Consider the following 13496-nt stretch of genomic DNA (forward strand, 5'->3'; position numbering starts at 1 on the left):
ATAAAACAAACACATTGAAGAGGAATGAACTCTGGGCTGCAGGACAGAAACTCCCAGATGATTTTATCTCAGGGCACATCTGGTGAGTTAAAAATAACTCCCAACACACACTTACACACACATGGCCTTATCCCTGATCATCACAGGAGGAAACAAGTTCACGCAGACAACCTTTCATCACCGCACTTCCTGATTGGCTGAAGAGCTTAAAGTTTTTCTCAAGCAGCAGCATCTGATAGGATTTCCTCAGTCAGAGACAAAACAGTCCACAAGGCACGGGAAACACCGAAAAAGATTTGTCATTGAGTTTGCCTGGAAACACCAGCCGCACATGGGCAGACAAGTACAAGGGGAAGAGGGTCATGCAGGCACACAAATATATACATTATACTTTTGTTTAATTTTTTAATCTCCTTCTCTTTTTCCTTTTTGTTGTCTCTCTCATCTTGTATATTTATGTTTCTCAGATGAATTTCATCTGGTTCAATTTCCTTTTTATCTCATCTTTCCCTTTCTTCTCCCCCTCTTTCTGCCTTTCATCCTCTCAACATACCATTGTATCCATCCTGGTTGACGTCTCCCAGGGGTGCTATAGCTGTGCCGAAGCGCCCGAAGAGGTGCGTGCCGGTGAGGGCAAAAGGTTTGGAGAAAGTGAGCGGGGCTGTCTGCAGGTACAGGTACACTCTCCCCACCTCTCTGGGTTTGCTCTCCATCTCTCTCTCCATGTAGAGGGGCGCTCCAACCAGCACATCGTCAGTCCTGAGAACATAAGCTGCAGTTTTAATACTACAAAAGACAGTGGAGAGTATGTGTCTGGAGTGACATGGAAATGACTTCTTACCCATCTCCATTCAGGTCAGTGACAGCAACTGAGTAGCCAAAATAGGAGGCCATCTGAGACACAGGCAAGAAAGGAACGTCAGTGTTTTTGATTGTAAATATGGCTACATGATTTTCATCTACTTTCATTTTCATCCACATTCAAACATGGCAGAAAATCCATATCAGCTGCTCAGGGTGCAGCAGTTTATAAGCAGCCCTGCAGTATGTGTGACTGGGACGATGCTCTACCTGTTCCCCTGTGAAGTTCTGGATGAAGGTCAGATTGGTGGAGTTGATCATCGCCACCTAAAACAAGCAGACAGACTGTCAGACAAAATTTGGTATGACTAATAAAACACCAGGCTTTGTCCTTGTAGCGCTCCCGGAACAAACACGGCCAAGCCGTCTGACAAACAGGCACATGAAGAATGCAGGAAACAAGTCAGAAACCGCACAAAAAAAGCTTTTATTCTACTGAAACCCCTTTTTCTTTTCCCTGCCCTCCCCCACCAACATCATCTTTGTGCCTTTACCATTTCCCCCCTCATCTTTCTCTCCTTCCCCCCATCCTAACCCCGGTCGTGGGGAGAGACGGAGGGGGGAGGCTGAGAATTCCTTCATAAGACCTAAAATAACAACCACATGGAGACAGCCGGGGGCTCCACGTACACACACATGCACAAGCGCACACACATGCAGGAGGATACACGTTGACCCAATCACAGATGTCTCAAAGACATACTAAATGGGGACAGACTTATGAACACAGACAGATGAGGATGTGTAAACACAAATATTGAATCACTAGCTTGAGCGTTAACTTTCATGCACTTTGAGTTGTCAGATTGGTCACAGAAGTAACCTGATCAGAGCTGACAGTGCCCAGCCCCTAACATGGCCTACCTGCCTTCTCGTATAACTCTCCCCCCACTGTGAGCTGCAGGCCCCCTCCTCTATGACACTCACAGTTCACTGTCTGTACAGGAAGGAGCACTCTCGCACCAGCTACAATGTCCAGACATAAAACACACTGTTGCGGCGTGTGTGTGAGTCCTGCGGTTGCACTGCAGGTTAGGGTTAGGGGTCGTGTGTGTGTGGAGAAGGGTTAGTGGGGTTAGGTGGGGTCACCGCCCTCCACATGCAGCGGAAGCTGTGTGTTATTAAGGAGGATTGACACTGTCAGCCCCGGGGACATGTTCCCATAAGAGAACACAAGACACACTTAAGTTTACAAAGATGCACATACAGTATTTTTCATAGCTGTGTAAAAGCATGTATTTATGTGTACAGTAAAGCTGTAATCCTATTAGAAACACTACACACAGATAAATCTAGAAGACTTAATTGCGTGCGTGTCTGCACAAAAAAGCCTACACTGCACTTCTTATCTCACTCAGAACATAAACTTTCATACATACATTATTCAAGAAATGTCAGGTATATATACGGCTTACAGATGGTAGCGGGAAACAGAAGTCTGACACAGAATACAGAAGACATAAAGTGTCACCATAAACCACCAAAACAGCTTCAAAGGTCTTCGGCATACTTAGATAACTCCATAAGATAAACACCATTCTTCCAAAATATATTCCCTGATTTGATGTTTAAATAATGTTGATGGGGAGTGCTGTTGAATAGACCTAAATCTGCTGTTGGTTTTTGACTAGTTTGGGATCTCATGACTGCAAAGACCATAGCATATCAGCCCCTCCAGGATTTCGTGAGCCTTTTTTTGGGATCGTTGCGGCCTAAAATGCCTGATTTCATGGCAGCTAAAAAATCGCGATACTTTTTTTTGCAACAAAATTGCGAGAGCAAGTGAAAATTGCCTTGCGTGATCTTCAGTAGTAATTTTTGTTGGCAAATGTGAGACGCTAATGTTGCACATATCCGCATCTTCACAACCCAAAACAAGGAAGTTAGTTTGGTGATGTCATGCGGGGGACTGCTATGACTGGTAAAAGTCACTACAGGAAAATAAGTTGATTGGTTAAATTTGCAGAAAGGTTGCGATGATTAGACATAAGGCCATACAGAATTCACAGGAATTGACTGAATTTGCGTTAACTGTTACGAGAGAGGTAAGAGCTGAGAGGTGCAGAGGTTGGAATATGAGTCACATAATTTTCATCAAACCATCCAGTGAACAGTTGTGACCTGTAACGCACATCTGCATTAATCATTTCTTTAATTTGTCTCCAATTTTGTTGCTGCTGAATGACCAAACAAAGTCCTATTTTAAATTTTTTGTCTTTCTAGATTTGCTTGTGGTTTAATACTCACATATCCAAAGTTCTGCGCTCCTCTTGGGACTCCGGCTATCAGCTCTGACAAACAAACAAAACAAAGACAGTCTTGAATTAGCCCATGTGTACGTGTGAAATAGATTTACAGAGAAAGAAAAGGCTCGACAGAAGTTTGCTCAAAGGCCCTTAAATCCCCTACCCAGCCCACCCTGTCAGAAGGACCAAGTGTTGCTGAGAACGCACTGAGTGATTGGGTGTTTGTGTATTGATTGATGAGTGTGGTGCTGTGGACTTATAGGGACAATCTGAGGGACCCACCCAGAGAGAGAAGACAGGGTCCCCCCCTTCCTGCCTTCCAGCTCTACCCAAAAGGCTCAACCACGAGCCTATAAACCCGGACTTCCCAGCTCCATCTTCACTCAGAACTCCCAGTTACGACCAGTTCTCCAGTCTGAAGAAGGGTTTGGGGAACAAGACCACAACAAGCTTTGTACCACAACACAACACATCAACAGGCATGTGTAACCTCTTAAGGCTCACTTTAAGACTCTCTGACATGTGTTATGCTGGAGGGGGTTCAGGGCCTTTGCGGGGTTGGTATGGGGGTATGTAAACGCAAGTTTGTCCCGTAAAGATCCCACTAATGGCGATTTGCAAAGAGGCTCTGATACACAGGAAATTATGAATGGGAAGCTGAAGTGGCATTGGGGGAGGAGGGTCCTCTGCGTGTGACAGAGCTGAAGAAGAGTAAGTGTGTGGTGACACTGTCTGAAGAGAAGCAATAAAAAAAGCTTAAAAATGAGTGTACTGAGCGTGACTGTGGTTGGATACATTTTTTATTTCTCTCATTTTCTTTAATAAAAGAGCTGAGCTTTTTGTTGAATTACTTGTGTTTCATTCGTGCTGCTGACAAACTGCTGGCATGGGAATGAACGTCAGCAGGACCTGAAGCTCGCACAGAAATGTGAATCAAAATGCCACGCTGCTGGCAAGACACCAGAGTGTGTATATAAGTGAAACCAAGAAAAATAAAACGATTTGAACATTAATCATAAGTTTTAAACATTTACTTTGGCCTCAACAAAGATGAACTCACTCACTCACTTACTTCTCCCCACCTGCACTGTCTTTTAATAAAATGATGCTGTAACTGTTACATGCGTGCTGGTCGCTCTTTCCACCTAATATTTCAAGACAAGAGGAGATTCTGGACTCACTCTAGACCTGAAGAGGTCTGCGGAGACTGCCACTAATCATTCTAATCAGTCAAAATGGAGGAGAGGAAATCCCTTTATCAGCGGTTCCCGAAGTCCTGTCCCCTCAGGGTCGCGACCCAGACACATAGAGACAGCTCTCATTACTGCCTCTGAGTTCAGACCAAGACACTGTCACCCAGCTGTCCGCTCCCTATCCCTCACCCTGTAACACCCCTCACAGTGGTCCTGGCGTCTAGCCGAGAGAGCATAAAGAGCGTGTCGCAGGGTGCCTGCTGATGTGCGACTCCTCTGGTGCTGCGTGTGGTTAGTTGTAATGAATTGTTGGCTTTCTCACCTTGTTCAGAGTCTCCAGTAAACTCTCCCACTGCCACAGAGTAACCTAGAGAGAAATCGTTTGCACATGATGACATATGGGTGAAATTAACTCTGTGTGCAATGCTCTGCAAACTGTATGAGATAGGTGTGATCTAATGTATGATTACAAGGGGTATAACAACGCATCGATCTTGATCCGTGTATCGATTCAGTGATCAATGATCCAATATTATCAATGCAAAATGAAGACTCTGATCCATATCATCATCTTATGCGCCCATATTTGGAGATTGTGTGTCACCGTCAAACACTGCCAGACAGATAATGACAAACAGCGAGGAAAAAGACGATGAGGATAACGCTATTTACTCTGGATTGAATCAGAAGTGTGGAAATATTTTGGATACTAAAGAAAATATTGGTCAACAGACAAAGCACATGCCATCTGAAACAATACTGTTATGAGATAAAATACTTGGCAGAAACACAACATACCTGCCTGGACGGGCATCAAGCTCTGCTAATTTTACGCTTCCGCAACATTGGCTGCTCTTTTTCAACAATGTCGGGCTCAAAAAAGGGGCATGCAGGCTGAAATTCAACCATGCTGTTGTGTCAGGAGATGCACTGACTTAAAGTACTAAAAAGTGTAAATAATACATGTTTTTTGTCAAGCTATGAGTAGAGGAAAATTCCGCTAGCTGCAAGGCTAATTTATGCAATGTAAAAGTGCTTAAGCTAATAATGGGTGGCAAGCATAAAGCAATTGTTTTGTCTATGAACTGTAACAGTGAATATTAAGCCAAATTTTATACTTTTGTTAAAAGATCTTGTTGTTAATCCATGTTTGATGGTTGTTGGGAGAAGCTTGCCTTTAGGGCGTTAAACCAGATAGCCCTGAATTTTTAGGAAAAAGATAATGAGTTTGATTTGAGTTAAAAATAACTGGTTACAACTATTTACCATTATTCATGCGTTGTTTTTATCTTTTATAGCCAAAAGCAAAAAAAAAAAGGGGAGGCAGCTTCTTCTAAAACCACTTGTGTTCAGTGGGCTTATGATATCGTCTCATATCGATCACAATCCCCTGAATTGCATTGAATCGAAATAGTATCCTGGCAGACTTTGTGATATTGGCAAATATCGAATCGTTGTCCAAAGAATTGATATAATATCATAATATGATGAAACTGGTGATTTATACCCCTAATGATTACGATTTCGATCAAAACTTTTGTCAGAGTTTGTTTGTTTTGTAAATGTTACCAAGGTAGCTGTCGTCGTGGGAGTCCTCAGCAGCTCGAGTGTGTTTCTCTCCTGGAACCCGTCTCAGCACTGCCTTCAAAGAGTAGCCGTTCAGTATCTCAGCTATCCCCGCTGTCATTACCTGACCTGCACATACACACACACACATACACGCACAGGCACACACACCACACAGATAAATAGATAGAGGAAAACAAACATTCAGGGTGAGAGAGTCACATCTGTTCATGGCCAGTGGTTTCAGCTTGGACCCCATGAAGGGAGCGCCGCTGCCCTCTTCTATAGAAACCTGCTGGAGCTGGCCCATCTGCTCTACATGAATGATGCACGGAGCTAACAACACATGGAGGTCTTCCCTGAGGAAGGCTAAAACACATCATTTGCAAAGGAAAAGCTGGAATAAATACTTTAAAAAGAAACTAAAAAAACTAAAAAAAATAAAAAAACGCCTGTCCTCTGTGCAGCAAGGATTCTGAAATATAGGTGAGTGCGCACAAATAACACCCTTCCTCTGCTGTTGAACAAGAGGTCAAACAAACAAATGATTTTATCTACAACCGTCCATAAATCCTCCCTAATGTGAGTGTGTGTGTATGCACCGACGGGGAGGAAAATGTGCCCCCATAACCCTCCCACCCTCTTTTTCTCTCTCGCGCTACGCTACGAGTTTATCTCCCAGAATAACACATCACTATATCAACTCATTATTAAACCTCTATCTGATTAATGAGACACGGTGTTACAAACTGTTAACACAGATACATAAGTCACTGCAGCTAATTTGAAGTGTCCTTTACACCCAGAGATAACAAGATTGTATATAAAAGAGTTTTTCTAATGATGACTCAGGCTGAAGGCTGAAGATAATCGTTGTATATTAGAGGCCATAAAATCCAGGCTGAGTGCTTTTATAAACATTCGGAGGAAGTGTTTTAACTGGAGGCAGCCAGCCTTGCCACGCTGAGGGCACGGAGAGGGAGCAGTCCATTAGGCTGTCTGTGACGCCTGTCTAGTGCGGTCTTGTATGTTGGAGCATTTATTATTTAACCATATGAAATAACAGCAGCGATGCCAAACAACAACCCGAAACCGTGACAATTTGTGTCGCAGTTTTTAAATGTCCATCACTGAACCACTTTAGTCTTTTTTTATCCCTTTTTCTGGTTTCTTTTTTAAAACTCTTGCTCCATCTTTCTGTTCTAAACAAATGAAGTGACAGATGAGGTGTTACAAAGAAAGGAGAAGGAAATTAGTTTGTGCGACTGGTCACTAACTGTCTCCTTGCTCTTAAGAAACATCTGCAGAACTCTTCTAACTTTGGGTAACACACCCACACACTGTCACACACCTGGAGCTGGGGGAGTAGCGCCACACTTAAACAGCTGAACTCTGACACACTCTAGCTGTGTCTACACCTATTAAGACACTTCACCCCTCTGCTTCGACCGGCCCTGCTCATCCAGCGAGCTAGCTGACCTCAGCGCTGCTTCTATCGCGCAGAACATCCATCTTTCTTCTTCTTTCTCCGTGTCTTACTCCCTCACATCTCATCTTTCCCTCTCCCCGCTGCAACACGTTTCTATCATCTCCTTAGCAATCCTCTGCCGCTCCCGCTCCTGCTGTCCTCCCTGCTCTCTTTCTCCATCAGTCTTTAAATTCTCCCCACCTTCCCCATGTCCTCCTCAACCCAATAGCCTGCCCTTGAGCCTCTTCCTCTCCTTGAAGCCATTCCAAGCCCCTCTGCGCTTTATCACGGGGCAGAGGGGCAGTTCCTCCACACTCCATTACCCCCCGATCAGCTCATTACAGAGCCCAAACACCCATTTCCTGTTACACTGTTACAGACAGAGAGCTGCATGAAGTAAGGGAGCGAGCACGGGAGGGAAAAAGTTAAGTAAAGCAGCAAAGAAAAAGAGAGGGAGACACATTTCTTTCCACCCTCTCCTGTACGTAAGACTCCTGTAATGAAATTACAGATCTGGCGCGTGTGTCCGAGCCCATGTGTGTGTATGTGGGCTGTTCTGACTGTTAAACTCATCTCCATCTATTCTGTCATTTGAACACCTTCCCATCTATGAACTCACCGCACAAGAGAGAACAAATGCAGGTTTGCTGTTGCTGTAGTTACCTTGCCAGTAAAAGCTTCCAGGTCCTCCTACCACCAGCATTCCTTCCTGGAATGAATACAATTAGTAAGGGTTAGTCATGTGACAGATGTTTGCGTGTTTGTTTGAGACTAGAGGGGTATATAACAAGCGTGGCTGTGTGTGCATGAACATATTATTCCTGCTGTCATGCCTGTTGACATCCTGCGGAGAATGACAGCTTCCCGTACAGGAGGGTAGAGTTGGACCAAGAGACAGAGGTCGAAGTTCACATTGACTATGCAGTGAAAGAATGTGTTGGGTGTATGTGTGTTTGGTCTATTGTGTTCACAGGCGATGGGTCACATCAGGAGTAGAGGCTCCTCGAGGGACAACCGTGCTCTCATCTTCCCAGTGTCCATAAATCTCTGAAGGGAGTCTCGTGTCTGAAGGAACCTCTCTGCTTGCCCTTTGACAGGGGACAAGCTGTGTGCAGGGGGGTTATCATGACCAAAGTGTTGATGATTGCTGCTATCTTTACCTTGGTGAAATCCACACTGAAGCCAGCCTGGCAGAACCCCTGTCCCTCTGGATCTGGATCATCTGAAAACCACACAAACACACATGCTTTCAAACACTACAAAAAAAGCATCTTAATCGTTAAAAAAATACATTTTCTGGACCACAGCACTAAACAAACATTGCGGAGACCATTACTTCTATCCGATGAAACTTTTATTACTACAAAAATGAAGAAAAACCTATTAAAGTTTACATTAAAATGTACCACCGAGGTGTGTTTCCGTTTAAATTACTGCCTTAAACTGCATGAACACACGAAACTTATGTGCACACAATAAATTGTTCTCCATTTCAGAGGCACCCCGAGGTGAGGCTTAATGATGCATAACGACACGCGTGCACATATAAATAAAGTGCAAGTTAAAGAAATAGTTTGAGTGGTCGTAGATTCACGTCGAGATGAAGCAAAAAAGCTGTTGGAGGCAGAGGAATCATACACATAATAACGAAATACTTCCTCTGCAGCAGAGTTATCCCCCCCTTGAGAACAATTGAGTTTACAATGTGATTATTCTCGTCTTGATTAGTCAGAACTGACATAAACAACAAAACAGAGATCTTAAACAACCTTCAATTACTAGGCGGAGTGTAAGTATGTGAGGGCATGACTGTGAACGGTGAGGGGTTTTTATGCAGAGCGGATGATGGAGTGGACGATAAGGGCTGCGTTTGATCTGCTGTTTAAGATGTGCCACCTGATAGCCTCCATTCCTCCTTATCATACTCTGCTGGTGCCTCATATCACTGCGCCGGGTAAAAGGGGTCGCAGGAAGAAAGCAGGAGAGAAGGGAAAAAAAATGGAGATGAAGAAGAGGAGGAGGAAGAGGAGGAGGGGGCTAGGGAAATCCCATGAATCCCATTTAGGGAACCGATGACAGAGAGAAGAGGACCAGAGAGAGAATGAGATACTGTCACGGAGACAGATTATCAGGTTGCTGTGGTAACTTTTAAAATATAGGGACAGGCAAGGTAATCCACTGGGACACAAACCAGTCTGTTCTCTGGTTATCAGTCATTTAAACCACATTACAAAAACACACACTTAACTCCTTTTCCACCAACATGGAGTTGGTTCTGTTCCGGTTTGCACAACTGTTTGGAGCATTTAGACCCAAAATTATTTGGTTTGGAACCTGAAACATTGGTTCCAAACTGAAACCAAAGGTTTTATAAATCTTATTTAATTATGCAATCTTCCTTTTTATCTTTTTATTTTTATGTATGATTGTTGTTATTTAATAGGGGGGTGTCTTCATAAGCCATTTTTGGCTTCTAACCTCTCCTGCACAACAGTTTAACTTTTAATTTCTCTTCCCTGTATTTTCTGTGTATGAACGTGCAACTAAACTAAACTAAACTAAACTAAACTAAACTAAACTAAACTAACTTGACCTTAAGTGCGAACAATGACAACATCAATGGGCATGTTAAATTCCACAGGTTGGAAAGAGAGGATGGAGTCTTGCACGTCATAGTTGGTGCTTGCTTGTTTGTTTTTAGATAAAACAAATACTTGTAACTAATAACAGAAGAAAAGCTCGCAGGTAATCAATGTGATCCACCGTCTTTCTACTACTGTTTATTCCCATTGTACATGGCGCAACCTTGATTACAGTGGCTCCACTCAAAACTGGTTTGTTTTAAAAGCTTCAAGGTTCCAGAAGTCCTGAATAGAAACGATTCAAGTAGAAGCTAATCTGGTAGAAAAAGGGTAACTGTTTAAAAATTTTGGTTTTATTAAGCCAAGTTTTGTGATATCCATCTCTGAGATTTCTGACGCCACACAAACACAATAGAAGTGAATAAATTTGTGTTTGTTAAAAACACTGACTTAAAAAATGACCTGAAAACTAAACATTGGGAACAATTCTTCAGCAGATAGTCGCATCAATGGAAATTTTTCACAGTGAAGTCTGTGGAGTGGACTTGAGGAGTAACATAATACATGGAATAATGTTACTTAATCAAGGTTACAAAAAAGGTAACTGTATTCTGTCGTAAATACAGAAAAAAAAAGACGTAATCCGATAAGCGATACATTTAGTAAAAGTGGAGATTATAAACAGGATTACAATTTTAAAATCACACATCCTGAGTCTCACACAACACCAACACTGGCCTGGAGTTAAACTGTAGCTAACAGTTCTCAACTCATTATAATGGCCTCTAACATGAGTCAAAAAGTGCTTTCACTTCATGGAAATTTTGCCATTATTTTGTATTTAAAGCACAAAAGGGGAACAGCATCGCAGTGCAATGCAAGTTATGTCTTTCAGCTGTGGAAACGCTGTCATCATTCAAGGACTTAACATTTAATTCAAAGAAACATTTAGAGGCAAGAAAGACTAACTGCTAACATTAGCTACACAGAAATCCAGTCAGCTAACGTTATCACTAGTTGTACTTCAATGATTTGAGGCAGAACAACCACCGCTCCACCTAGCTTGGTGTTGGTGAGGCGCTGGAAACATCAGTAAGTCCAGACTGGTAGAAAAGATATTAACACACTCACATCTATGCAGTGTTTCACTTCATTGTTGAGTTTTTGATGTATTAGACCTTCATCAGAGCATACATGAGGCACCAATGGACAGGCTGGTAAAAGTAACTCAAATCTCAGTCTAATCTCTGGCAGTATGCAACTGCCAAAGATTAGACTGAACCTCCCCTGAACCACCTGTTGTTGCCCCATGTATGCTCTAGTGAAGGTCTAATAGACCAAAAGCTCAACAATAAAGTGAAACACTGCATAGATGTAAGTGTGTGCAGTTGAATTATGTAAATATATATTGCAGTGTCACCAACAAAATCATATTCAAACCAGCTGTTGCAGGGTGGAGACAGAAAACCTGGACAAATGAAACCTAAGTAAGTAAGTGAGAAGTGTTTTTTTGAGTGTGATTTGGGTGAAATGACCCTTTAAACTAGAAGCCTGGATATTGTGTTTTACAGGCTGACATAAAAATCGATGCGTCATATTTAAACTTTATGTGATATTATGACATATTACACTGACGGAAGATACAGTATATCAGTCCTGGAATAAAAATGCTAAGTGCTGGTTAATGTGTGATCGTACTGACAGCAGTGAGAGAAAGAGAAAACAAAGGAAGTGAGGACGGAGGGCTGTAAAATGGAGATGGAGACAGTTGGAGACGGGGCTGCAGTGTGACTCACTGGTCCTGCAGGGTGAGTACTCTGCGTAGGCGCTGAAGTTCTGGACGGCAACATAGCAGGTCCCCACGGGATCTTTCTCCCCACTCAGTTTCACCGTCCGCCAGTGGTACAGAGGAGCACATGCCTGCACAACAAATAATTCCCATTTTCAGAAATACTGACTTAAAAGCCTTAAAAAGAAAAGGGAACAAAATGTGTGTGTAGTTTTTAAACATTTATGGTAATACAGTTGGATATTAACGTTGCATCTACCCACCACCACTTTCCCTTTGTGTGTTCTGACAGATGCTCCAAACCACTGGTGAGACTTAAACTCCAGAGGCTCTCTGGTGCCGTTTACCTTTATCATTCTGTTATCTGTAGACGGAGACAGAGAGAGGAAGCGGGAAAGACATTAAAAAAAGAATAAAAGAGACATTTCATAATGACGCCAGTAAAAGCTGATAGAACCCGTGGTAATGTGGGTCCAGGCTTGCAGCTCCGCCTGTGTGGATGGAAAGCATTTGTCCTTGATAAGCAAGAACAAACAGCAACAGTCTTAAACAGGCCTGTAAGAAACATCAAAACACTATTTGCCCCCCAGAAACAGACATTTGTCAGGATGCTGGAGGCTTTTTTTCAGTCAGAGTTTTTCCTATAAAGTAATACACACACGCACAGACTCACACACACAAGTTTGTATGTGCACATAATGAGTATTTCCCGGCTGGCTCACAGTAAAGTGTCAGTTCTGGTGTATGTGCATGTGCGTCTTTGTTCTGTTGTAGATATTTTCCAGCGTTATTAAAGAGCAGCTGGGTCTCTTTAGAGCTGTGCAGACCCCTCCACATTAAACACCTTCTTTTAGTACACTTAAATAGACACATACACACACACACACACTTAGACTGACAATAAATGCATAAAAGCAGGTGTACTGTGAACTGTTTTAGAGTTTATTTGATTCTAAATCCCAGGAGGCGGGATACACTCTGGACAGGTTTGCCAGACTATCACAAGGCACTTAGAGACAGACAACTTTTTACTCTCACATTCAGTCACTCACACACCAAGCTGATGGTCGGCTATCGGTAATGTCTGGCTGTAGGTGAGCATATATTGCCCCAGTTTTTCTGTGTCCTGCACCGTTGGCACTAATCAGCCCTTGTCAGCCTCTTCTCAGCTGATTCAATTTAGCTCATTGGACGAGAAGAGAAATGGAAATGAGGAAAGTAAACAAAAGACTTGAGTCAATAGAGTGTGACATTGAAACAAACTTGTTATATAAGGTCAGATGTTTTTAACCATTGAGCTCTTTAGCAGAAATGGTTTGTGTTATTGTTTGCTGGCGCACGGTCAGTATCATTTGTTCTCTCAACATCAGGCTGTGTCATTAATGTGCAAACTGTCAGTCTTCCAGTTTCCCTTTTTAATGATGAACACAGATCGCTACCGGCTGCTGGTATGGAGAGTTATTTCCTCTCCTGCAGGTGCAGAACGTATGAGCTAGTTGGCTGTAGTCTTTGCAGTGTGTTCATGAGCAACTTTTTGGCCGAGACACAGGCGACGTGAGGCGAGCAACAGAAGGCCTTCGTCACCACCAGTTCTTTGACATCGGTTTGGTGTGTCTGAACTTTAACCTATGGAAGCTGGAGAAGCCAGAACACTAACATAGGGACACGCAAACTCCAAATAGAAGAGCCACCAAGAGGGTCCAAAGCTGGAACCTGCTTGCTGTGAGGCAACAGTGCTAACCACTGCACCACCGTACTCATAATTTGATGTCACCATTATCGTTTACAGGA

At 42.9% G+C, this 13496-nt stretch overlaps 1 protein-coding gene across 1 annotated transcript in view; it reads right to left on the reverse strand.

The window, feature by feature from the left end:
* Positions 1-13496, reverse strand: part of itga8 (integrin, alpha 8) — a 55175-nt gene that overhangs the window by 38702 nt on the left and 2977 nt on the right. Inside the window, exons 3-12 of the mRNA XM_050047610.1 lie at positions 11969-12069; positions 11713-11836; positions 8495-8556; positions 7998-8043; positions 5870-5995; positions 4623-4667; positions 3109-3152; positions 1072-1128; positions 842-894; positions 554-759 (exon numbers count right to left, since the gene is read on the reverse strand). Of these exons, the coding sequence (XP_049903567.1) occupies positions 554-759; positions 842-894; positions 1072-1128; positions 3109-3152; positions 4623-4667; positions 5870-5995; positions 7998-8043; positions 8495-8556; positions 11713-11836; positions 11969-12069 (864 nt within the window). The remainder of the gene's footprint in view (positions 1-553; positions 760-841; positions 895-1071; positions 1129-3108; positions 3153-4622; positions 4668-5869; positions 5996-7997; positions 8044-8494; positions 8557-11712; positions 11837-11968; positions 12070-13496) is intronic.

Source organism: Epinephelus moara, chromosome 6 (genome assembly GCF_006386435.1).
Source record: "Epinephelus moara isolate mb chromosome 6, YSFRI_EMoa_1.0, whole genome shotgun sequence".
Classification (NCBI taxonomy): Eukaryota; Metazoa; Chordata; class Actinopteri; order Perciformes; family Serranidae; genus Epinephelus; species Epinephelus moara.